This window comes from Dipteris shenzhenensis, chromosome 12, assembly GCF_047967505.1.
Source record: "Dipteris shenzhenensis isolate YYH24624 ecotype China chromosome 12, Dip_SZ_1.0, whole genome shotgun sequence".
NCBI lineage: Eukaryota > Viridiplantae > Streptophyta > Polypodiopsida > Gleicheniales > Dipteridaceae > Dipteris > Dipteris shenzhenensis.
Genome location: NC_141607.1, coordinates 39,875,029 through 39,901,745, shown reverse-complemented (window position 1 = coordinate 39,901,745; position 26,717 = coordinate 39,875,029). Strand labels below are relative to the sequence as shown.

At 45.5% G+C, this 26,717-nt stretch overlaps 1 protein-coding gene across 1 annotated transcript in view; it reads right to left on the bottom strand.

The window, feature by feature from the left end:
* Window positions 1-4,997: 4,997 nt before the first annotated feature.
* The window catches only part of LOC147896209 (NAD(P)-linked oxidoreductase superfamily protein), a 41,565-nt gene continuing 19,845 nt past the window's right edge, over window positions 4,998-26,717 (bottom strand). Inside the window, exons 5-9 of the mRNA XM_087382523.1 lie at window positions 19,936-20,024; window positions 19,716-19,795; window positions 19,336-19,447; window positions 19,048-19,167; window positions 4,998-5,492 (exon numbers count right to left, since the gene is read on the bottom strand). Coding sequence (XP_087238649.1) covers window positions 5,307-5,492; window positions 19,048-19,167; window positions 19,336-19,447; window positions 19,716-19,795; window positions 19,936-20,024 — 587 coding nt within the window. The 3' untranslated portion in view covers window positions 4,998-5,306. The remainder of the gene's footprint in view (window positions 5,493-19,047; window positions 19,168-19,335; window positions 19,448-19,715; window positions 19,796-19,935; window positions 20,025-26,717) is intronic.

Below are 26,717 nucleotides of genomic sequence, written 5' to 3'. Positions count from 1 at the left end.
GAAGGAACTCTTGGAAAAGGAATTAATACAGCCAAGTAATTCTCCTTACTGTTCCCCTGTGTTGCTTGTGCAAAAGAAGGATAGCAGTTGGAGAATGTGTATTGATTATAGGGCTTTGAATAAAGTCACAATTAAGAATCGTTTTCCAATTCCACGCATTGATGATATATTGGATCGGTTGGAAGGTTCCTCAATGTTCAGTCGTTTTGACCTTAAAAGTGGATACCATCAAATAAGGATACGGCCTGAAGATGTCTACAAGACTATCTTTCGCACTTCATTTGGCTTATATGAGTTCCTTGTGATGCCTTTTGGTTTGACTAATGCACCTGCCACTTTCAATAGAATGATGGACATAATTTTTAGAGCACACAGAAAGTTTGTGGGCACTTTCTTCGATGACATCATTGTGTTCTCTAAAAATGAGCAGGAGCACAGGAAACACCTCACTATTGTGTTTCGAGAGTTGAAAAGACACAAGCTATTAATAAACACCAAGAAAAGTAAGTTCTTTATGCATGAAATTCATTTTCTTGGTCATGTAGTGTCAAAGTATGGAGTCAAGATGGATCCTGCAAAAGTTGAGGCCATAAGGAGTTGGCCAATTTTGAAAAATCTGCATGAAGTCAGAAGCTTTCTTGGGTTGTGTTCATATTATCGGAGGTTTATAAGGTACTTTACAGAAATTGCTTCTCCCTTGCATGCTTTACAAAAGAAAGCTGTACTGTTTCGGTGGGAACCAAAGGAAAATGTAGCTTTTGAAGAGCTGAAGCAATAGTTGTCTTCTGAACCCGTTATTATCTTGCCAGATCTTGCAAAACCCTTTGCTGTCACTTGTGATGCATGTGGGAACAGCATAGGAGGCACTTTGATGCAGGATGATAGAGTGGTTGCATATGAGAGTAGAGTTCTCAAAGATGCTGAATTGTACTTGCAGACATACGAGAAGGAAATGTTAGCAGTGATACATGCTTTGACCACATGGTACCTTCTTGGAGCTGATTTTTATGTGCAGACAGATCATCAGTCACTTAGATATTTTCTCACACAGAGAAAATTATCTGAAAAGCACATGACATGGGCTAACTTCCTCTCAATGTTTCATTTTCAAATTGTACATGTGTCGGGTAACAAAAATGTCGTGGTTGATGCACTTTCCAGGAAACCACAGCCTGAAGCAGACTCCAAGAAACCCAGTGTTTCAACAGTGAGCATTGCTTACAACAATGTGTTAGATGTGATGAAAGATCAATATGTTAATGATGCTGATTTTTCAACTATTTATGATCAACTTTCTGATGGTCAAAGGCATGATCACTATATGTTGAAAGAGGGTTTCATTTTGATGCATGAACGACTCTGTGTCACTGATCAAATGCAACAAAAAGTCATAATGGAAAGTCATGCTCCTCCATATGCAGGACATAGGGGAATTACAGCAACAATTATAGCAGTGGAGCAATACTTTTATTAGCCATCTTTGAGGAAAGATTTGGAAGAATATGTGAGAACATGCATGGTTTGTCAGAAAGTAAAGTTTGACAGGCGGAAGGCACCTGGGTTGTTACACCCTTTGCCAATTCCGGATAGACCATGGCAAAGCATAGCTATGGATTTTGTGTTTGATCTTCCACGTACTCCTACTGGACATGATGGATTGTGGACAATAATTTGCAGGTTTAGCAAACAAGTCCACTTTGTGCCAGTAAGAAATAAAATTACAGCAGATCAAATGGCCAAATTGTTTCTGCAGCATGTCTTCAAGTATCATGGGATGCCTGAATCCATAATCAGTGATAGAGATCCGAGGATGACCAGCCTCTTTTGGAGAGGGCTGTTTGAAAATATGGGCACTACGCTGAATTTTTCGTCATCTTTTCACCCTCAGTCTGATGGACAATCGGAGCAAGAAAAATCTAACATCTTGGATATGTTTAAATGCTATGTCTCAAACCACAAAAGCAAATGGGAGCATTATTTGCCTTTGCTGGAATATGCTTATAATAATACGGTGCACACATCCACAGGTAAAGCACCTTTTGAAACAGTGGAAAGTGCCAGGAAGATACCTCCCATTTTGCATACAAAAGAGAATCTTCGAAGCTGATCATTTTGTGAAAAGCCTTGAAGAGGCTTAAAAAAAGATCAAATATGCCTTGCAAAGAAGTCAAGACAAGCAGAAAAGAGCAGCAGATAAGCACCGCAAGGAATTGGTATTCACAGAAGGTGATTGGGTTTTGTTGCATTTTCAGAAGGCAAGGCTGAAAAATAAGAAAGGCAAGGAAAGTTTGTACACAAAGCTGAACATATGTTACTATGGTCCTTTCCAGGTTTCTGAAAAGATAAACGAGGTAGCTTACAGGCTGAAGTTGCCTCCACATTGGAAGATACATAATGCCTTTCATGTGAACTTATTAAAGCAATATCATGGAGATATTCCTGAGGATTTACCTGATGAGGTACAACCTGAAGTGGAAGAACAGGATGAACTTCTGGTCCCAAAGCAAATTCTGACACACAGAGATAGAAAGCTCAAGGGTATAGTTATCCGTCGCTACTTGGTAAAATTTCAAAATTACCCATCACTTGATGCGAAATGGATGGAGGAAGGTGAACTAGCAAATTCACCTGGGATATTGCAGCCTTACCTTGATGCTTTCCAGTTAGAGCCGACTACGGTCCGGGCTCCTACAGGTAGTTCAGCACAGCGAGCGTCTGAAGCATTACCTGGTGTTCGAGAGGGAGGTAGCACCTCCACTCCCTCAGTACAAACGGGCTCACCGTGATTTCATGAGGTCGCTTGATGACACTGTATGTTTCATCCAAGATACTGAGCTGACAGTATTTATGCTGTGAGACTTCATGATATTGATGCATCTTGACTATTGATCGCCGAGGACTACATAGATTTTGAGCAGTGTATATGGATGGATGCATGCCTCTCCTAGCCATATTTTCATTGTCTCTGTATACTATAGCTGCGACTTTCTTGTATACTCTTTTATGCTATATTTCATGCTCGCTCCTATGTTTTGGGGCAGCAAATTGTGGTTTGCTATTTCAAGAGAGTGGTATGTCACGGGGGCGTGAAATTCTAAGTACTTTAATGTACTACAAGACCGTGACAACTTTGGTTTTAAAAGTCCAAGCGTGGGCTTAATAATGTGTAATTAAACGCGACATGGTGCCTAGCACATAAGCGTAATTAATCCCTAGGCCCAAAGGCATTCCAAGAAATTAAAAGAGTAGTTGTTGAAAAATGATGATGTGGCATTTTTAATGGACCCCCTAGAGGGCCATGTACCTTCAGTGGCCCCCCTAGAGTTCCAAGTGGCTCTAGTGCCTTCTACATGCTCCTTTGCCATTCCTGGACCTTCCTGGGCCTTCTAAACTTCACATGTGTGGTTTTCTCTCTCATCTTCTCCCTTGTTGAGATTTTGGACTGGTTTTTCAACCTCCTTCAGCTGAATTCTGTTTTTCTTCATAACTCCTCACCCGTTTGGATTCCTCGACTTCCGTTTGGCCCGATGGCTTCACCTCTGCCTCCCCTTCGTAGTAATATGCTTTTCCCTCCGTGCGTTTGGTAGTACAGGCAGAGCTGAGCACTTCTTTTGCTAGTCGAATTTGCAAAAGTGACTTTTTCTGGACCTTTTCGCTTCTACCGCCTCCTGGGCCTCTCCTCTTGCAAAGCTACAGCTTTCTGTTGAATTTCGAGTGGTCCGACGCGCTGGTTGACTGATTTTTCTCAATTTTGGAGAACTTTCCGGCGATGAAACTTTTCCAAAACCTTCTCAATGCATTCCTCTCTGAAGCACGCTTCTTTTGAGCCCAAGAACTCCCATTTCTTCACGACAGAAGTGCTTCTTTTCGCATTTTTCAATGGAATTCTTACTAGTCGGCTCTTGTAAATGCTCTTTATTCATGCCTTTGCACTCCTCTTTGGCTGAGAATGCAATTGGGCATTGGCTACTATGTCCTCTTGGCGATTAAGAACTTGGTTCGAGTTTTCAGGGCTTGGTGAGTTGTGATTTTGCTGTTGCAATTTCTTTTTGCCATAAGCTATTGGTTGGCCTCATGTGCCTGGCTCACAGGTGCCCAGGCAGTGCTACATGAGTCATTCTTTGGTTGGATACTTTGCTGATTTTATTTTGGAGCTTTGAAAAGCTTTGTGAATGCCATCTGAAAACCACTCAAAGAGAGTGCAGCTGGGATGCAATGTGATTGCATCTGGACAGCCAATAGAATTGCACTCGGAAAAGAGAATGCCTTTGGGTTGAGCCTATGGGTTAAGTGCACTTATGTGATGGTGTTCTATGCTTGAAAGCCTTGCGAAGGCTTAGTGAATTGGGACTGCGTGCTCAGTTGCAGGGAAGGTCTCCCAGATGCAACTTGTAATCATTTCACTGTGAAATATAAAGAAATGCCGAAAGGGGCGCCACGGTGTTTGGGGCCAATCGAGTGCACTTGTCTATGTTTGTTGAGCAGGGGCATTCTAGCCTCCATCCTTTTTTCAATGGTTTTGTTTGTGAACAAATGGGTAAATGCCAAATGGTGATCATGCAATGGTTAATGGTTGTGATATATGCTTTGTGAGCTGTAAATAAGTGCTGAAGTGATTAAAGGTTTAGTTCCACTGCCCTCTGAGTGATTAGAGGCCGGTTTCACACGCTCTTCCAAAACCTTCTCACATTGGAGACAGGGCATTTGCTCAAGTCCTTTTTCGATTTAGACTGGCTCCTGGCTTCTTCAACCAATTAGGCCTTCAGGCCCTAAGAGCAGATCCACAAACTCTATAAGGAACTGCATGAAGCAGTTTGAGATTCAAATCTCCCAGACTTTCTAACTAACTATAACTGAGCGGGGTTTGTACACAAACATGGTCTGCATATCATGTAAAAGGAGCAAGAAAGAAGCTCAATTGAAGACTTAAAAGTAGCATGGATCATCCATTGCACAAATTACGCCCTGAACTTCACAAGACCCATCCTTGAGCGCCAAAATTTTATGGAGGGCCAAAAAGGACTGTAGAATGTTCTGCATATGTAAAAATTGATACACTGCTCGCTTATGAATGAAGCAAACCCTTACTCCTGTCCATGTCGATGTCACATCACCTTTTAAAGACCCATTAACTTTATTCTGTATACTTGAAAAAACGAATTTCGACAAATAAATTGATATGTTAACACTATTGTACACTATTCAACTCGCAATCTGCACAAGATAATGATATACAACCAGGGGTACACATACTTATATAACCAGGGGTACACATACTTTTAAGAGCATAAAATTCAATGAGTTGTTTAGGCTCTTCTATATTCATCTCCACAATCCCCAATAACCTTCATTAGGTCCCTACCCTTGCTTGACACGCTCTCAATGCTAGCTCTATCTTCTTCGTCAAGCTGCAGGTTAAAAATAGATTTGGAATCTTGTATATGTTCTGACAGACCCAGTCGAACTCCTATCATTGAACCTGCTACTGCTGGCTGCAAGTATGAATTCAAGCACATACAAAAGTTAATCTCTCTCTCTCTCTCTCTCTCTCTCTCTCTCTCGCATAAGAAAGAGACTGTTTACTGTTGCTTTGTTAATTTCAAGAAAGCCTTCGATACAGTGCCATGTAAGAAGCTGTGGGAAAGACTGGAAAAGCTTCAAGCCCTCAAGAACTCAGAAAGGCCACAGACTTGACTCTATGAGAGAGTTCTAGCAGAGTTAGCACAGCCACTAGTGGATGGATTGTGCTCCAAGGGGAGAGCTGTCATACACAGTGACATAGGGGTTAAGCAAGGCTGGCCCCTCTCGGGTATTTTTGGCAAAGAGCAAGGAGAACTTGCAAGCACACTTGGATGCACTGAGAGAATTCTGCATCCACTCGGGAACGCAGGTCAATACAGACAAGACGATGCCGAAGACGGTAAAGAAGAAGCAGCAGCACTCGAAGGGGGCGCCGAAGAATCAGTCGCAGTGAATAACCGCTCATCCATCACGTCCATGAGCCGCCCTTCCTAGGCTTTGCGCTGCACATAAACGGCCAGATTCACGTAATCCTGCCCCCGGGCGAAGTCGATGGCGCGCTGCGAGGTGACCAGCTCAAGGAGGACGATACCGAAGCTGTAGACATCACCATCTCTATATCAGACATCCTCACTGTGATTTCAGGATCAACATATCTGACCTCGGTAACACTCGGTGATTTCACCAGGAACCACTCTTTGATTACCACATTTGCTTTGGCCTCTCCCTCTGAATCTGAGTCGGACTCCTTTTTGTTTTTCTGATCCGCCATTTCTTTCTGCAATCCTTTGCAAAATGTCCTAGCGTATCACAGTAGAAGCACTTCTTCTTCTGCTTCCTTTTCGAAGTCTCCTCGTCATTAGAGTCGTCTTTCTTGGACTTGCCACTGTTAGGTTTGCCCTTTCCTTTGCCATCGTCATCCTTCGCCAACATCGCCTTGTCGTCTTTGTCCTCGTTGTAGAGCTTCTCCCGAGCTTCCTCCTGTAGCAGTAATGGACCCAACTCCTCAAACGTCAGAGGTTTGGTCCTCTGTCCTGCTATCACAATCGTAACAAAGCTCTTGAAACTCCGAGGTAGTCTCCTCAGTATCATAAAGGCCAAATGGCATGAGTCTGTCTTCTGACCAACTGCTACCAGCTGATCCCTCACCACTTTGACCTTCGTCAAGTGGCTATGTACCATATCTCCTTCTTCCATATCAAGATTGTAGAGTTGATGTTGAAGAAGCAAAATCCGGGAGGTGTTATCCGTCTCGTACAGATCCTTCAGAGTGGCCCACGCCTCTACTGACATCTCGGCCAGCTAGATATGTGGAAGAACAGAGTTCGCCGTAGTCCCTATGATTAATGCCAGGGCATGGGCATCTCTATCTTCCCAGGCTTCGAGCTCCTCTCTGTCTACTACCATGAATACCTTCCCTTGCCTATCCACTATGTCCTCTGGCTTCGCCTCCACTCTCGTGGTCAGCTTCCACAATTTCCAAGCAACTAAATGACTCCGGATCTTCACTTTCCAGATCGGGTAGTTGGTCCCGTCCAATTTCCCAGACTCTCCAAAGTTAGGGATAGTGAATGAGAGAAAACTGGGGGAGGAGGAGGGAAAAGCAGGGGCTGAAGAGGTTGTAGAGGTCGACATCTCTGTTGTTTATACGACATAGCAAAGTCAACCAAACTCAATTTCAGTAGACCAGAACTCTGAACGCACTTGATTGAACCTGACTCACCCTCCTTCTCGTAAGGGCACAATCCTCCAGTCGTGGAAGTTGATTCCCAAGAGCTTCTAAATCAAGGTTGTCCTTCAACAAGGTCCCTACCTTCAGGCTCCCACCCTGTGAGCCTCCTACTTGGGCTCTGACACCAAGTTAGAAATGACCCAACACAGGGTACACACAGCAGAAGACTTATAGTAATGCCCAAGAGCTCACACAGTGTGCGTGTGGGTTGTGGAATCACAAACTTCTTTACTTATGTGCATAAAATAAATGTGCAAACTCATCAATAGACAATGAGCTAGCCAGACAGAGAAACCACCAAAACAATATATTTCCATCCAAAACTATGGACACAATACAAAAGAGAGAGATCCAGAGTCCCACCAATGGTGTGGTCCTCTGATCTAACCACAAGGTCCTTCTCCTATCAGCCAATTATCTCTAGACTCAAGTCCGCGTGCTCCACCTTGAGCTTCTGTAAACTTTCCGTCCATATCCCTTCCACCTTGCTGTCTTTGCACCAGCCTAGGTGGGCAGCACTCTTAGCTAAGTCAGCAACTCCTGTGTGCTCCCTTAACCTCCAATGATGAGGCCAAAGGCAAGCTCCCTGCTGCTCCTTTCTGCTGGTACTTGTGCTGCTCCAAGTGATGATGATCTCAGCACCTTGCTGCCCTAGAATACAGCCAAGGTCCAGCCCTTCCTGGCTAAGTCTGCAGCCCTTGTTGCACTCTCTCACCTCCTATAGATAGGCCCAGAGAGTAGGCTTCCTGCTGCTCCTTTCTGCCCTGGAACTGCTGGCTATGCTGGATGAATTGTGAGACATCAAGCCTCTCCTTTTATCGGGCCTAGGGGCCTGTCAAAAAACCGACCAGCCTGCCCTAATCTGGCCGACCAGACTGTGGCTGGTCCAACCCTTTAAGGGCTCACAACCCGGGGCTTTTGGCCCCACACTTCTAGGGCCTTTGGCCCTCCAATCTAGGCAAGGGCCCAGACTATATAAGCCTGCCTGGCCAACCTGTGTGGGCTATAAATATGCCCCCCCAGGGTCAGTCCCTTGCAGCCCTCCTTGCTGCTGCCTCTGGACACCTGGGTGCCCACTTTCCAGCCCTAAACCAAGGCCTCCAAACAGTCCCAAAACCTGCTCCACATCTGCACTTATCCATCCTGCACATCCTGCCATCATTGCGCCCCTGCTAGGCTCTTCTCCAGTAGTGTGCAGAGCCGTACACCCTGCAGATGTCAGCGCCATGTGATCGCCTCCTATTCTGGGTCCCTTGTGCTGGCTACTGCTTCGCCTTTTGCTGCTGCAGATCCATCCTAGCTCTGGGTACTTTCCATGGTATTTGATGTAAGGTGCTGCCCATGTGGCAGCCCCCTCTCTTTCTTCTCTCTTGGGCACATCCTGCCCCAGGTCTCCCTCCCCCACACTCTCCTCATTTGGGGGCTTACAGATGGGGAGGTGACCTTTCCAACAGCCACCTCTTTGCAGTGATAGCCTTGAGGCTTTTGTGTTTTCAGGTCTTTTCTTTTCAGGGTATCCCATTTGCAATGGCTGGCAACAATCATGATATATTTGGCATTCTTCGTGAAGATGATAAGTTCGATGGCACCAACTATTCGATGTGGTCTTATCTTATGAAACATATTCTTGTTGCAAGGCATTTTTGGAATATTGTTTCTGGGGTTGATCTGAGGCCAGCCAATGCTACAATGGCTGCCCCTACTGCTGGTCCCTCCGCAGAGGGCACTCCTCCTGATGCTTTATCCTCTGGCACCCCTGCTGCTGCTGCTCCTACTCAGGAACAAACAAGATGGTATGCAAGAGATGCAAATGCACATTCCTGTATTGCTTTATCATGCAAGAGAATCATTATTCCACACATCCGGTCTTGCAAGACAGCAAAGGATGCTTGGGAAAAATTGGCTTCTCTTTATCATACTCGCAATGAGGCACATGTTGCATATTTAAGAAGGCAATTGCAGGAAGTCAGTATGAATGAAGGTGACTCTATGGATGCATACATTGACTCTATGGATGCATGCCTGAAAAAGGTCAAGGACCTCATGGAACAACTTACCAATATTGATGAGGTGGTGCCAAATTCTCAGCTTGTCAGTACCACATTGAATGGACGGCCAGATACATATCAAGGGTTTGCTATAACCCTTCGATTAGTGGCCATGGGTAATCCAGACCACTACTCTTTTGATCAGCCAGTCACTTTGCTTCTGCAGGAAGAGCAAAGTCATGCTAATAGACAAGCTATTAATCCTGATCATGCATTTGCTTCACAGCAGACAGGAAAAGGCAAGGCTTCCAAGCCTATGGGCAAGCCTAAATATGCACCTAACAGTGGCAATTCATCCACTGCATCTAAAAATACAGCAGATAAGTCAAAGAAGAAAAGGTGCAACTATTGTCGCAAGCCCGGGCATGAAATTTCAAAATGCAGGAAGCACATTGCTTCAGAGAAAAAGAAAGCAGGATTGACAGTTAATGCCTCACATGCAATTGAATCCCACGAGCCAACAGATGCCTCACATGCACATGCTCTCCAGGATGATTGGGCATGGGCTGTCCATTGCTCCTTTGATCCCTCCCAAGTTGATGCATTCTTTACTGCTAATGATGCTCAGTCTTGGTATTTTGATAGTGGTGCTTCCAAGCACATCACACCTTGCAGACAGTTCTTTCATTCCTTAGCTAATGCACCTCGAGGGGGGACTGTCACATATGCTAATAATGCTTCCTATGCTATAAAAGGAATTGGAGATGTGCAGCTCACATCCATTTCAAGCCATCCTGTCACTCTGACTAATGTTCTTTTTGTGCCCGGAATTGAAGTCAACTTGATTTCAATTTCAGCAATTGCCAAGAGTGATTTTTTATGGATACAGATGCCTAGTATATGATCTTCGTGATGACAATGCCATAGTTTTCACTGGTACTTTGAAAAAGGGGCTTTATTACCTTGATGATCACTCAGCTGCACTCTCTAGTGAAGCATTTGCTATTTCATATTCACAGCTTGCTGAAACTCATCTTTGGCATGAGAGAATGGGTCATCTCAATTATAGAGCCCTTGCCAAGTTACATTCACAGGACATGGCAAATGATGTACCTCAAATTCACACAGTTTCCAAACATGTGTGTGAGGGTTATCTTTTGGGTAAGATGCATCGGTTTCCTTTTCAAAAGAATTGTCCAAAACTCTCACAAAGGAAATTGCAGCTAGTGCACACTGATGTCTATGGCCCAATGAGGACAAATGCCATTGGTGGGTACAAATATTTTATGACTCTCATTGATGACTTCACAAGATATTGCTGGGTATATGCTTTAAAAGCCAAATCTGAAGTGTTCTTATGCTTTCAAAGGTGGCTGAATATGGTTGAGAATGAATCAAAATGCAAGTTTGTCACCCTCAACACAGATAGGGGGGGAGAGTATATGTCAAAGGAGTTTGATGCATTTATGTCTTCATAGGGCATTGTTCACTCATGCACTACTCCTTACACTCCTGAGCAGAATCCTATTTCTGAAAGGAAGAACAGGTCCACTATGGAGATGGCCAGATGCATGCTTAAGGCCAAGTCCTTGCCCAATAAATTTTGGCTTGATGCAGTGATGTGTGCCAACTATGTGCTGAATAGATCACCTACAAGGGCATTGAGGACTGTTACACCTTATGAAGCATGGAAAGGCAAGAAGCCTTCACTTTCACACATGAGAGTTTTTGGGTCTCTTGCATATGTTCATGTACCATCTCAGCTGAGACATAAGCTTGATGACAAGGCAATCAAATGCATATTTATTGGTTACAGCCAAGAGAGCAGAGGGTATCGGTTATACCAACCAAATATTGGGAATATTATTGTCAGTAGAGATGTCATCTTTGCTGAACATTCGGCTTCTCCTCTTGTGGACTGCAAAGCTAAGCTAGAAATTGACATGTTTGATGCCTTTCACTCCTGGTTACCTCAGCTTCCCTCAGAAGGAGACTTTGACCAGGAACATGAGCCTCCTGCAGGCCCTCCAACAAGCAATGATCACCCAGTACCCCATGCTGATTTGCAGGTTTCATGCTGATTTGCAGGTTTCTCTTCCAGCACAAAACGATCCCACTATTCATGATGCAGTGATTGAAGAAAGAGTTGTCAATAGACAGCAAAGGCAAGTTCCCAGATGGCTTCTTAACACATTGAGGGACAGCAAACAAGATGAACCTCTTGCTGCCCGGACAAGATCAGGGAATAGACAGATGCATGGTCACTTTCTTGAGTTTGCACTCCTTGCTACAGCTTGCAATGAAGAGCCTTTGTGCCATAAAGATGCTTTTGACAGCAAAGAGAGGATGGATGCAATGAGAGCTGAGTTACAATCCATTGCCAAAAATGACACATGGGAATTAGTATATCTCCCTCCCAGCAAGCATGCCATTGGTACCCGGTGGGTCTACAAATTAAAAAGGAAATCTGATGGCAGCATAGATCGACACAAAGCCCGTCTTGTTACAAAAGGGTATGCCCAACAACACGGCATTGACTTTGAGGAGACCTTTGCTCCCACTTCCAAGATTACTACTATTAGATGTGTCATTGCCATTGCAGCTCATCACCATTGGCAAGTGCACCAGCTTGACATCAAGACTGCCTTTCTTCATGGGGATCTGCAGGAAGAAGTTTATGTGACACAACCTCCTGGCTTTGAGGTTGTTGGTTCTGAAAACAAGGTATGCCGGCTTAGAAAAGCCCTTTATGGTCTGAAGCAAGCACCCAGGGCATGGTATGCCAAAATTCATGCACACTTACTATCCCTTGGTTTTCAGAATAGCCCCACAGAGCCCACTCTTTATGTCCATGGGAGTGGATCTCATTTTTTAGTGCTGACCTTATATGTGGATGACATGCTGATCACGGGCCCTGATACTCAGCATATTGCAGCTTTCAAGACTGATTTGCAGCAAGCTTTTGAAATGTCAGACATGGGACAGCTACACTATTATTTGGGCATTTAGTTTGCTCATGTTGAGGGGGGTATCATGATGTCACAGTCCAAGTATATTAGACAACTCCTTGATCGTTTTCAATTTGAGGATTGCAAGCCAATCTCTACTCTAGTGGACCCTGGCTTCAAATTTTCAGCTCATGATGGGAGCCCACCATGTGATAGCACTCTTTACCAGCAGGCTGTTGGATGTCTCATTTACTTATGCCACACCAGACCTGACTTACAGTATGCAATATCCCAACTCAGCAGGTTCATGCACATGCCCAGTTCACAGCATTGGCAGGCAATGAAGAGAGTCTTCAGATATCTCAGAGGCACTCAGGATTTAGCCCTCTTCTATGGTGATCAGGGTTCACTTACCATGCATGCTTACACAGATAGTGACTGGGTAGGTTGTTCCGACACCAGAATTCACATACTAGCAATTATTTTTTGCTTGGCAGTTCATGTATCTCTTGGCTCAGCAAGAAGCAACCAACAGTTGCCACATCTAGCTGTGAGGCTGAGTACAGGGCAGCCTTCACCGCTACAGTAGAGTGTGTATGGCTTCGACAGTTACTTATAGATCTTGGTATTCGCTAGACATCCTCCACTATGGTCTACACTGACAATCAGAGTACTTTGGCCATTGCGCGTAATCCAGTGTTTCATGCACGTACCAAGCACATTGAAGTTCACTATCATTATGTTCGAAAGCAGTTGTCAGCAGGAGAGTTGTCCTACCTTCCCACAGAGGACAACATAGCAAATATGTTTACAAAGGCACTTCCTCGTCCCAAGTTCAAAGTCTTCTGATAGGCTTTACACTTGGTTCCCTTTGTTACATAATTTAACATACCTTGTACATTCATAGGTGGCTATATCCTTTTGGATGAACATGTGCCACCATGACCAGAAAATACCAGGTATTCTGAGACGTTTCCAAAATACTTCAGCCCATACCATGGAGGGGGGTTTGTAGGCCATCTTCTCCCGGTTGTAGTGATGCCCTATGGGCCCTGGTATGTGCCTTGTAGGCATAGTTATAGGCACTTAGGTGTTTTAGTGCCTCTTATGCCACATAGGACATTTAGTCCTATGTGACACCTAGGACACTTAGTCCTAGGGTCTATTTTTATGTACCTTGTATTTTCATTTTCTTTATGCTAGTTGACGTGACGGCCTATCAGCCTCAACTCTTGTACTTGCTCACACACTCACCGTACCTACATTGAGCATCCATTTACTAAGTTTCTGTCGACACTCTACAAGTGAGGGGCAGACTCGTCCGTGACAAAGGCTAGCACTACAGGAGAAGGCTAATCAAAAAGTAGCCCAAAATCTCTTCATTCAAGCAACAATTTCTTGTGAAGGCTATATGATTTCATTTTAGTCTCTCCCAAACAAGCATCCAAGGTCTTTTTAAAAAATTTACTTAGACCATCTAGCTGATAGGGCAACGCACAACTTAAGGTAGAAAGAACTTATTGCAATATCAGCAAGCCGCAACATGGACGAAAGCGAAATTTGCATGTCCACTAATACTACAGAAGCATATATCTAGATAAATTCATGAGCATGCCCAAACTCATCCTCTTATCATGAGAGTCAATCGTAAGGTTGACAACCATGAACTCAATCATGCACAGCAGGGACTAGCTACTATGACATCCCCACTGACGTCATCAATGCCCAATAGTGGGTGGAGACCATAGTATAAAGACATGCTCTCACACATACAAATCCACGCACCCACACATATACTTGAGCATCCATTTATACAAAAGCCTTCATACTAAGTTTCTATCTGCACTTCATAGGTGAAGGGCAAACTCAGCCGCCATGATAAAGGCGAGCGAGAAGATTCATCAAAAAGTAGTCCATCATCCCTTCATTGAAGCTACAACTACGGCTTAGGGTAATTGCACAGTATCCACAGTCCTCGCTAATGGAGATCCTTGTGGAAACCCTAGGCAAGGGCGAGTTTAGACTGAGACTTGAGGTTTCAAGCCTCCAAGGGCATTCAAATGCAGACGCCTGGCGAGAGCCTACCTCGCAGTGCAAGTCGAGGGCCGAGGCCCCACCCATCAGCAGCCTCGCCCAAATCAAAAGTGAGCGTCAAGAGGGTAGACTCCCCCGTCCAGACAGAGATAAGAACGAGTCACAAACTCCTTGGATCGAGCCATCCGAGCAGGGGCGGACTCGCACAGATCGAAGGAGCCCAAGCAAGAAAACAGTGAAGAACCACAGACGTCATGCATGCCAACAATAGCAGGCGGGCACGAGGATCCCACGAATCCCCCCCACATAGGGGAAGCAGACAAAGAGGCCCCCTTAGAGCACCCCCTGACACCTGGTCTTCTTCGACCTTCTGGCAAACCCTCTCCCTCCAACACCTCAGAATTCCCAGCGAGCTCAATAGACTAGCTTGGGCTCAGGTACGAGAGGCACCCCTTCTCAATCCTCTGATCACCATAATTCATCCCTTCTCTGCTGCCTCCGGACCGTCTCCCTTCCCGGCCCCCACCCTCAATCGCTTCTCCTCCCCCTCCTCCTCTCCCCCCCATTTCTCTGGCTAGGGTGTGGGTTCATCGTCACAGTCCCAACACACCCCTTCATTAGTTCAGGCAGGGCTCCCACAATGTCATCACAAGAGAATCCCTCGTTTTTCTCATGGTCTCCAGGACCAAAGCCTCTCCCACGTGAGTTCTAGTGGCTGGGGCCCTAGAACTATATATACCTTTGTACGACTAGAATATATCCAATCGTACAAATTTAGAAAATTGTGTACTATCTTGATGTTTTAAATGACTACCCCATTGCATTTAAGATGTCAATCCTCATTCTACAGCCCTGGAAAGGGGGTCACATCAAAGTATTTGAGAGCCCTTCTCATCCTTTCAAGGGCTTCAACTTCGCACTCATAGGAGAGGAACCATGGACTCCCCTTTTCTTCAACCTTATGATGTAGGCCCAAAATTTCTGGGAGGCGTGGTGGGACAGTAGGAGAAGGAGATGTGGATCATCCACGGTCACACTGCCACGTTTCACCTTGCTTTCTCACGGGACAAATGAGGCTTCGCTCTAGCAATACAGCTCAAACAGGTCACGTATTTGCCTTTGAATCAGTGCGCTAGCAGGCTAGGAATGGAGATCTCTTTCTTGATGCAGTGGGCACTGAGCCAGTCATGCCTTTGACTTGCCACGGCATGGACACCAACTATTCCCTATCCAAACCAGCACTGAAGTCACATGATTGTCACTCACGCTTCCACGCACAGGAAGGCCTTACCCCCCCTATGAGTTGGACAATGGTCAGTCGAATGTGCATGGTCTACATAATTGGGCCCATCAACAGCCGCAACAGCTGATTCTTCATCAGAAGTTGCAATGGGCTTTGGTGGGATAGGTAATCAACATCCTCATGATTCACGAGCATATATTATCAGCTACAAACATTAGACAACGGCACAATCTCCTCCCGGTGAGATGCCCGGAGATTTGGTCTCTAGCAGTGGGTAGGAGTAGGCGTGTTTGTATTTCAGTAGCCCAAATAAGTGTGTTTGATCAAGGAGAACTCATTGGAGAGCGTGTGGTGTGGATGGACTTGAGAATGGGAGACTCCAAGATTGAGATCTTGAATGTGTATGCACCCATTTGTCGGTAGCAGTGATTTTCTTTCTGGAGAGGACTTACTGAGAGCCTCCCAAATGTGGAGACATGGATTATTGGAGGAGACTTCAACAATCTAGGTCTTGAGGAGGATGAGTAGAGTGGTGCCTCCTCGTTGATGCGTCATTAGAACGTAGCACTTGGGAGCAATTCATCTTTACGGTTAGTGGGCAAAGATCCTTGGTGTGAGGTAGCAATGGCATAGTGGACTCCTTGAGAGACAAGACAGATTTTATGTGGGGATCGGGCAATGCACAGAGTTAGAACCACAGGGATGACAATGTCAAATCATTCCCCGATCAAGCTCCACTTAAAGAAGCCCCATCATGGACTCCCCCAGAAAGGGGTGCAATTCTCAATGCATTGTCTAGCAGGCCACAGCAGACATACAACAACAGATGCATGCCCCCCCACAAGACGGATGGACCAGCTGGGTAGCAAAGGCGATCCAAAGTAGTGATGTGCTTCAGTCACAAGCACTTCAGAGACGACACTCCCTTCAAGAGCAGAAGAGAGATTTGAGACGGATCCTGGCCTCCATCAAGATATTGAAGGAGCAAACCCTGGCCTCTCAATGGCTTGCACATAGATACGGGAGTGCTTGGCTTGACATGCACGCAACAAAGATCCTAGGACAAAAGTTCTCCTATCATTCATCTAGAGCACACTGGGTCCAATAGGGAATGCTCAGCAAGGACCTAGCTTCAACGGCTACGTGATCCACTCGGACCGCAGGAGATTCATGAGACGACCACCTCCTCCTATTGATACTTTTTCCCGTTACAGAAGTTGTCCTTCCAAGTTCTTGCAGCCCAAGAGTGAATTTGGGCACACATTCCTGCAGCGGTCTCCCCGTCCATTAGCAAACACATGAATGCCCATGAGGAGCTCTTGGACGCCCTCAAAGGCGCTCCCACCATAGAAGTGATCTACCAAGAAAAGCCTGACACCTTCCTTCACGTGCTTTTGGGAGTGCTCTCATGCTGTACTACGGCTCGCCTTCCAGGAGATCATTGACCCAGGACTGCTCTCCCAGTTGCTCGGTCATGGCTGGATTTATTTGATCTCAAAAGGGAAAGACCAATCATATATTTGGCAGTGGCATCCAAACACACTTCTAGACACCACTTACAATGTATCCCAATTGAGTAGATATATGCACAGCTCAAAGACACATCATTGGAGTGCTGTAGAGTGTGCTTTCAGATATTTACAGGGTACTCAATCTCTTGGTCTGTTCTTTGCATGCTTTCAATGATTCAAATTGGGCTAGGGATTATGATACCAGAACCTCTACCAGTGGAAATTGTTCCTTTATTGGCCATTCATGCATTTCTTAGTTGAGCGAGAAACAATCCAATGTGGCAACCTCATCATGTGAAGCTCAGTACAGGGAAGCCTACATAAGTACAGTAGAACGTGTATGGGTCAAGAGATTGATGGCAAATCTTCATGACAGTTTGCAGCCATCTACTCCCATACTCCTTAACAACCAGAGTACTATTGCAGTGGCACAGAATCATATGTTTCGTGCACGCTCGAAACACATTGAAATATGTTATCCATATGTCAAAAAGACTGCAGTAGCAAGGAATCCTATGTTTCATGCATGCACAACACACATTGAGATACATTATCATTATGTCAGAGAGATTGCAGGCAGGAGAGATCAGTTTGATCTACTGTCCTGCACATCAGAATGTTACAGATCTATTCACCAAGGCTCTATCCAGAAAGAAAGAAAGAAAGAAAGAAAATTTATTAAAGTCTTTGGAAGACCAATGGGTCTATGAGACTGAAAAACCTGATACAATGAGCTGTGGTAGTGGAGCTACTAAACGAGCATCCACACCACTGCAGAATGCAAAAAAATGCAAAATGGCAGTACTAAAAGTACAACATAGTCGTATCTTGACTATATATACATCAATCTCAGCATCATCGTCGACATCATCATAACCATCATCATCATCAGTAGCAGCAGCAGGAGATCAGGATGGATGAGGCTTTGGGCTTCCTTCCATTTGGTGATTGAGATACACTCGTATACCAGGACATTGGGGGTGTTGGAAATATTGTAGTATTGTATTGATTGGTTAGGAGGGTTAGGAGGACTTTTTCCTTCTAAGGTTTTTCTCCTACCCAACGTTAGTGGTTGAGTTTAGATTTGTGTGGTTTCTAACCCTAGTTTGGGTTAACCTAAGATTTAAGGGTTGTTGACAGCCCTTTGTACTTTTATTCTAGCAACTTCACTTCAGAAGAGCTTCATGTTTTTGCTTGCTCCCATCTGCATCTCACACACATGCAGCAGCTGCCACTTTGGGCCATCATTTTGAGAGCAAATCTCTTCAGCCTCTATTGTGCCCCTATATCTATCTTCGGAGTTGATCTAGCCTTCCATCCTCTGCACGCTTAATAGATAGGAGCACATTCTATTATGGAGCATTGGAATTACAAAGGGAGCTTCCAGTTTGGTTCTTCTCAGCAAAGGGATCAACGTACTAAAAGCAAAAGGAGCAGTATTCAAAACATGAGGTTACTGCATGAGATAGACTTAAATCTTCAATATCAGTAAATCAAAGAGAACCTTACATCATTTATTATCATAGGCACACTTAGAAATTAAATAATTAATGCACCTACTCATGATAATGATTCATGCATTGGCGCAGATTGTGCATAAGATGTTATAGGTGGCAAGCATGGCTTCACGGTGACTCAAAATGTGAATAAACAATCAGATATGTGGCAAAGAGCCTTGCTCTGCAGCACACTACTGATAGCATGGAATGCACCTGCTGTTGTCTATCATGTCATGCACCAATTGGCTACACACCAGGGCCCATCTCTCATAGGTTTTGTCTGCACGACTGTCTGCAACTGTTTTAGCGTGCATGCATCCACTATGTGTGCACATACATATGCCTGCCTGAGTGATTCTACATGCTTGCACAAAGTGTGCATGAGCTATGCACACTTGCAGGTCATGCACAGGTATAAACAAATACTGCACAGGTGTGAACACTTGCAGGTCATGCACAAGTGTAAACAAATAATTGTGGCATCAAGCATTTTTATAGATTATTTACCTCCAATGCATTTATTAGCCTGTTTTAGTTGGAAATCCCATTAATGAATGGGTGACAAGGTTTACCTGATCAAGTACAAACTTTACTGCTACCGCAGGGATGGAAACTCCATGCTTCAAGGATATCTTTTTCAACGTTCTCAGAAGTTCTTGAAACAGACCCCATCCTCCCCAGGCATCAACCATCTGGTAAAAGTAGATATTTGAAAGGATTCCAGGTCATTGTATGCAGACATCTCTGTCGTGAATGCAAGTCATGCACCATAACAGATAATGGCATTTTTGGACAATTTTGATTCAAAAAAGCAGCGCACTATAAGAGATCATATAAAGGTCTGAACAAAAAGGAATTACCTGTTTGTATTTGTTTAGAGAAGGAGTGTTTAGACTAGGTCCAACAAAAGGGATGGATATATTGGCATCCAGAAACTTTTCAGAAAGGAGACCACCCATCACTGTTCCATATCTGACCTCCAGAAAGCAGTAATATTAGCTCTCATGGCTACGAAAACCAAGTAGCATTAAAAAATCAGAAGACGAAAATCTAAGAACTCCATTATGATGTTTCAGACAGGAAATTTTATTTTTGCTGCAGCTTCTAATAATTGCAACAAGTCTACACAAATGAGCACAAGGAGAACTTCTTGTTATGGCAGTATCCTTACTCCCTAAAAGTTGTGCACACAATAGTCAACAAGGAATCATAGGATTGATATTTTGAGTCAAGGCCATACGTGATAAGCTTTACCCCAGTCAATTGGCAAAGCTCTGCCATTCTCTGTTGCGGGCGTCTGTCCACAATTGAGTGTTGAACCTGTACAGTTACAAGAATGCACTACTTCAATAGAGCATGCAACAGACATCTATCCAAGAAGGAATACTGATATATTAGGCAGAAAACAGCTGAGAAGCATTATAGACGGGATTGATGAGACATCATCAAGTATAACCTACTTGATTGCTGACAATGGGTATCCCATTCTCCAAAATTATCTGCAATCTTTTGGTGTCGAAATTGGTCAATGCCAACGTTTTTATCTTCCCTGCATAGACAGACAAAGCAAAAAGTATTCCAACTCATCTCCTAAACCATTCGATAAAAACATGATAACCTCGTCCGTGCCTATTTTCTAGAGCCTGTCCAAGTAAGCAAAATCAACTAGGTCTGCACAGCCTCAAAAAAGACATCTAGCCTACGGTCAGTGCTTCACAAAGCAGAAAAAGTATCCACGCACTCAATTTCTGGAAAAAACAACATCACAAATTTTGGAATATGAGTCACAATAACTACAATATAAAGGAGCCATAAAAACTCCAAACCAAATGAAAAATCCAGCTTAAAGGTTGATGAAAGAGACAGTCCATGCAAATAGTATATATAGGCCTTACCATTGAAGGCATCTGAGCTTATCATCTCTTCCTATACCTTGGGCCTGCGGCTTGCAGCAGCTAATATTGGCACATGCTTTTAGGTGCTCATGATGGAGCCATAAAAACTCCAAACCAAATAAAGAATCCAGCTTGGAAGGTTGATGAGACAGTCCCTGCAAATAATATATGTAGGCCTTACCTTTTAAGGCATGTGAGCTTATACTGTCACCTCTCCCTACACATAGGGCCCGGGCTTGCAGCAGCAATATTGGCACATGCTTTTAGGTGCTAATTCAACACCTGGAAAATTTTGACGCTACAACATTGGCTACATAAGTGTCCCATTAGTGGTCGCTCACCAAATCACATTGGCTACATAAATGTCATATTAGTGGTAGCTCTCTAGATCACATTTTATAGCCCCTCAATCACATGCACCCCTGCACTTGGGTGCAAGGTGACACACTCGCTACATCGACAAGTGCATTATAGTTCCCAGATAGGAGATTTTGTTGTATGCTGTGACCCCTTTGTGAGCCCTTGTCCAAGGACAGTCAGGCACAAGCTACGTAGGTCAGTCTCTCAGCCTTAGGTCAAGTCAGTAAGTCAGTTCTTGTTCACTAGTACCCACTGGAGAACAGTAGGTTAAGTGTTTCCATCATATAGTTTAGGTCTTAGCCTAGGTTAAGAGTCCCTTTAGGGTCCCCAAAGGCTGGACAGGTAAGCAAGGCAGCCTGCAAAGGCTGCCCAAAAACTCCCCTGGCAAATGAGCCAGGGAGGGATTTTTATAGGCTGGTTGTAGGCCAACCAGTCTGTAAAACAGACCGACTCAGTCGGCTGTTTACAGACTGGGTTGGCTCAGTCCAGCCCTATAAAAGGGCCCCTTGGCTGCCCTATTTCCTCATTCAGTTTGCTCCTGCCTTCAGTCCTCCTACAGCTCCACTTCAGCAACCTGTGCAGCCCCTGAGATCCTCAGATCTGGCCCTGCTCTAGCCTCAGTCTCTTGGCCATCAATTCAGCCTGATCTGAAGGTGACCACGCAGCACAACAGTCGGAGGTTTGGACCAGCAAACGGAGAGAGGTTTGGGCACTGTTTCCTCAGCTTTCTCAGCTCTCTTTTACAGTTTACACAGCTCACTCTCAGCTCTATATTTCAGTCATCTCTCAGTTCTCTCATAGGATCTATCACTTCTAGTTTTCACTATCTCACTCACGCAGTAACCCTGCATTCCGGTAGACAACACAAGCCTCTTCCTTGCCTTGCAGAAGCGTCCTATATCGTCTTACAGTTTACACAGCTCACTCTCAGCTCTATATTTCAGTCATCTCTCAGTTCTCTCATAGGATCTATCACTTCTAGTTTTCACTATCTCACTCACGCAGTAACCCTGCATTCCGGTAGACAACACAAGCCTCTTCCTTGCCTTGCAGAAGCGTCCTACACCTTGGGCCTGCGGCTTGCAGCAGCTAATATTGGCACATGCTTTTAGGTGCTCATGATGGAGCCATAAAAACTCCAAACCAAATAAAGAATCCAGCTTGGAAGGTTGATGAGACAGTCCCAGCAAATAATATATGTAGGCCTTACCTTTTAAGGCATGTGAGCTTATATTGTCACCTCTCCCTACACATAGGGCCCGGGCTTGCAGCAGCAATATTGGCACATGCTTTTAGGTGCTAATTCAACACCTGGAAAATTTTGACGCTACAACATTGGCTACATAAGTGTCACATTAGTGGTCGCTCACCAAATCACATTGGCTACATAAATGTCATATTAGTGGTAGCTCTCTAGATCACATTTTATAGCCCCTCAATCACATGCACCCCTGCACTTGGGTGCAAGGTGACACACTCGCTACATCGACAAGTGCATTATAGTTCCCAGATAGGAGATTTTGTTGTATGCTGTGACCCCTTTGTGAGCCCTTGTCCAAGGACAGTCAGGCACAAGCTACGTAGGTCAGTCTCTCAGCCTTAGGTCAAGTCAGTAAGTCAGTTCTTGTTCACTAGTACCCACTGGAGAACAGTAGGTTAAGTGTTTCCATCTTATAGTTTAGGTCTTAGCCTAGGTTAAGAGTCCCTTTAGGGTCCCCAAAGGCTGGACAGGTAAGCAAGGCAGCCTGCAAAGGCTGCCCAAAAACTCCCCTGGCAAATGAGCCAGGGAGGGATTTTTATAGGCTGGTTGTAGGCCAACCAGTCTGTAAAACAGACCGACTCAGTCGGCTGTTTACAGACTGGGTTGGCTCAGTCCAGCCCTATAAAAGGGCCCCTTGGCTGCCCTATTTCCTCATTCAGTTTGCTCCTGCCTTCAGTCCTCCTACAGCTCCACTTCAGCAACCTGTGCAGCCCCTGAGATCCTCAGATCTGGCCCTGCTCTAGCCTCAGTCCCTTGGCCATCAATTCAGCATGATCTGAAGGTGACCACGCAGCACAACAGTCGGAGGTTTGGACCAGCAAACGGAGAGAGGTTTGGGCACTGTTTCCTCAGCTTTCTCAGCTCTCTTTTACAGTTTACACAGCTCACTCTCAGCTCTATATTTCAGTCATCTCTCAGTTCTCTCATAGGATCTATCACTTCTAGTTTTCACTATCTCACTCACGCAGTAACCCTGCATTCCGGTAGACAACACAAGCCTCTTCCTTGCCTTGCAGAAGCGTCCTATATCGTCAGTGTGGACAGCATCAAGGTCTCGGTATTGGTCGGCGTTGCCTCTTGGGTCTTTCGGGTCTTTGGGTCTGCTATACGTGTGCACAGTGAGCTCGTGCACAGTGAGCTCTTCAGAAGCGCGTTCCGTGCTCTCTTGAAGAGTGTTCTTTGTATTTTCACAATTCTCCAAGTATAAAGCAAATTCTTCCCTGATTGGGGGAGGGGGCCCTCAGTGGGTACAAGGACCCAATCGGTCGTCGACTCTACTCTCTCTCTACCCTCATCTCCTTTCTCTCTCTATGGTAAACAACGCTCAATCCTCGCTAAAGGTTTAAAGGTCTTGATGTGAATTACACGATCAGATAACCGTTGCATGTTACATTGGTAATAGAGCTTCGGTCTGTATCCAGCTTGACTACTGCGAGTGTATGGTTGTGTTGAGATCCAGAAAGGACACACAATCAAGCACCATGGAAGGGTCAGGAAAAGATTTCAACCACGAAGACTTTGAAGAGGAGAAAGACTACCAACAAGATACGCTTCCACCAAATGCTCAAGAAGTGATGGCGAACCTTCTAGAGCAGAATCGCGTCCTGCTGCAGCAACTCGAAGAACATTCATCCCAGCTGGAAGAAAGCAGAAGACAGCTCGACCAGATAAAACAATGTCTAGAGGAAAAAGAAGCAAAAAAGCCGCTGGAAGAAAGAGGAACCACAGATTTTGAAAAACTGCTCTTGATGATGTGTGAGGAACGCAAAAATGAGGAGGCACCGCGACGCGCAGAGCTCGCCCAGGCAGAGAGGCAACAAAAGCTAGACCGAGAGGCAATGCTTCTCCAACACAAACAGAGGTTAGCCGCTATGCAGGCAAGTATGAGCACAGCAGCCGTCTCCACCATAGCTTCGCCATCGACAAAGGTAACACCACTCACTCGGTCCACTTCAAATTTTGTTAAGTTTGATGGTAAGTGTGACCATTCAACAATTTTACAGTTTATTCATCAGTTTGTAGCTCATTTTCCGTTAGCACGAATTCAAGATGAGCAAGAGAAAGTCCACCTTGCAGCCCCTCATCTTACAGGTGAGGCGGTGACTTGGTAAGCATTGGGCTGGTAAGCATACTGACCCAAACACGTTTAAGACGAATTTCATTTGGGCAATGTTTGTGGCCGACCTCAAAGCCCGTTTTCTCCCACCCCAATATCTGCTTAACCTTATCTGCTTAACCTAGAGGATGAGTTCGCTCGTCTATCCCAGAATGGTTTGCCTGTGTTGACATACAGTAACAAGGTCATCACACTGGCACAACAGTTGGGTGTGACGGAGAGCGCCAAGATGAAGCAATTCATTCGAGGATTGGACACGAACATGCGTTTCACCATTTGGAACTTCGACCCGCCGGATTACAAGCAGGCGCTAACTCTCACACAAAATCAAGAGATGATGCTAAACGGGAGAAAGCCCAAGCACATCCAGAAAGATTCCAAAGCCCCACAGCAATCAAACAACATAGCAGGTAAGGATCAAAAGAAGGACAACCAGTTCCAAAAGAAAGACGGCCAGGCTTCTGGTCAAAAGGAGGAGTCCAAGCCAAAGATGACTCCGGATGAGAAGGCTAAAGCGGGTATTACGGGAGGCTATCTACAACCCGCCGACGAGCAGAAGCGGTACCACCAAGAACATCGCTGCTTTCATTGCCACCACATCGCTGGGCATGGCAAGAAGGATTGTCCAAAATGGCTTGCCGAAAAGGCTGCGAAAGCACCTACTTCGTCCGTCGCTAATGAATTGGCTCTTCCAGTGCCACCTCCATCCTCAGCTACGAATGTCGTCTTCCCTCCTTTGAATGCCGAAAAGGCTGCAAAAGCACCTACTTCGTCCGTCGCTAATGAATTGGCTCTTCCAGTGCCACCTCCATCCTCAGCTACGAATGTCGTCTTCCCTGCTTTAAACACGGTGGTCTTTCAAGGTAAGAACGAGAGCGAATTCTCAGATCAAAAGAAGGCGCTCATTCGAGCGTACGGCACAGCTAACAGGCATCAGTTTATTATCATGTTCGATATGGGGAGTTCAGAAGATGTCATCTCCCCTCAGCTTGCCAAGACAGTGGGGTGCACCTTGGTGCCTCACAAGCTTGCAATGGACGGGTTCACGCCCGGCTTGCACACACACATCACGCATAAGGCCATCCAATTCACTTTTTCAGTTCACAAGGCCATGTTTACGCGGGATTTTATATTGATTCCTTTGATGGGGTGCGACATGATCCTCAAGATTTAGTGGTTCCATGAGCATGTTCCGACGCTTGATTGGCGGCAGGACACCTTCACAATTGTGGAAGGTTTACCTGAGCCCGCCGTGATACGCGGTGATCGGAGCATACCAGGGATTCCATTAATCTCTCATATTCAAGTAGGTCGTGCCGCCCGCAAGGGTGCCATGTGTGCACTTGTCTATGTCCAGTGCTAGATCACTACAATTCAAGCCGCTCCTCCGATGGGGCAAGCAATGGTGGATCTACTCCAAGAGTTCGAAGACATCATGCTCCGAGACGATCTGCCACCCCAGCTACCTCCCAACCGACCAGAATACCATCGCATCAATCTCCTTCCGGACTCGACACCTCCAAGTAAGTTCCCTTATCGACTTTCAAAGTCTATGGAGGGGAAGTTAGAGCAGCAATTGTCTCAATTACTGCGCGCAGGGTTTATTAGACCTTCTTCGCCTTTTGCTGCACCCATTCTGTTTGTGGCAAAGAAGGATAAGTCCGCACGACTATGTGTCGACTACAGAGCACTCAACAAGCTTACGGTAAGCAACAAGTTTTCTATGCCCCGCATTGAGTACATCTTGGAAAGACTCAATGGTGCAAGATTTTTTTCCAAAGATTGACCTCAAGAGTGGCTGGATTTTTGAAGCTGACATCCCAAAGACAGCTTTTCGAACTAAGCGAGCTCATTACGAGTTCGTCGTGATGATGTCCCGGGTATTCGCAGAGTATATTGGGAAGTGCCTGTTTATCTTTCTCAATGATATCCTTATCTTTTCCGCGACAGCCGAGCAGCATATTAAGTGTTGGGGTAAAGGCACATTGCCACCCTTTTATTAAAGATAGGACACCTATGACTGTCTTAAGACAGTCATAGGGTAAAACCTAATCCTAATAAAACTAATGAGTTTGTGGTGTGGCTCATCACTTCACACCCGCACACTTGAGTCTTCTCCCTCTCACACTCTCTTCCTCTTGCTCTTCTTCCCCCTTCTGGCCCTTCAACTGGTATCAGAGCCTCTTCTCCCTCTACCCTTGCCTACCCACCCCCCTCGACCTCTACCTAGCCTCTGCAAGGGCCAACGGGCCAGCAGGCGGCAGCGCAGGCCAACAGGCGACAGCGCGAGCCATCAGGCGGCAGCGTAAGCAGGGCGCGGGCGCGGGCATAGAGCAAGGCGCGGGCGCGCGCGCGGGCATAGAGCAGGTCGCGAGCAGTAGCGCAGCTGCTAGCTGCAGCAGGGCGGCGCCGCGTCACGCCAGCAGCTGCATAGCAGTTGCTAGCTGTTAGATCCCTCGATCTTCATCCGGGCGTCGCACAAGTTCGAGCAGTTAACGACCGTACGGCCGTCCGTACCGTCGTACGAACTCCGTACGGGCGTCCGTACAGTACGGACGTCGCCGTACCTACAGGGAGCTGCATCAGGGAGAACATTCGAAAAAAAAAATT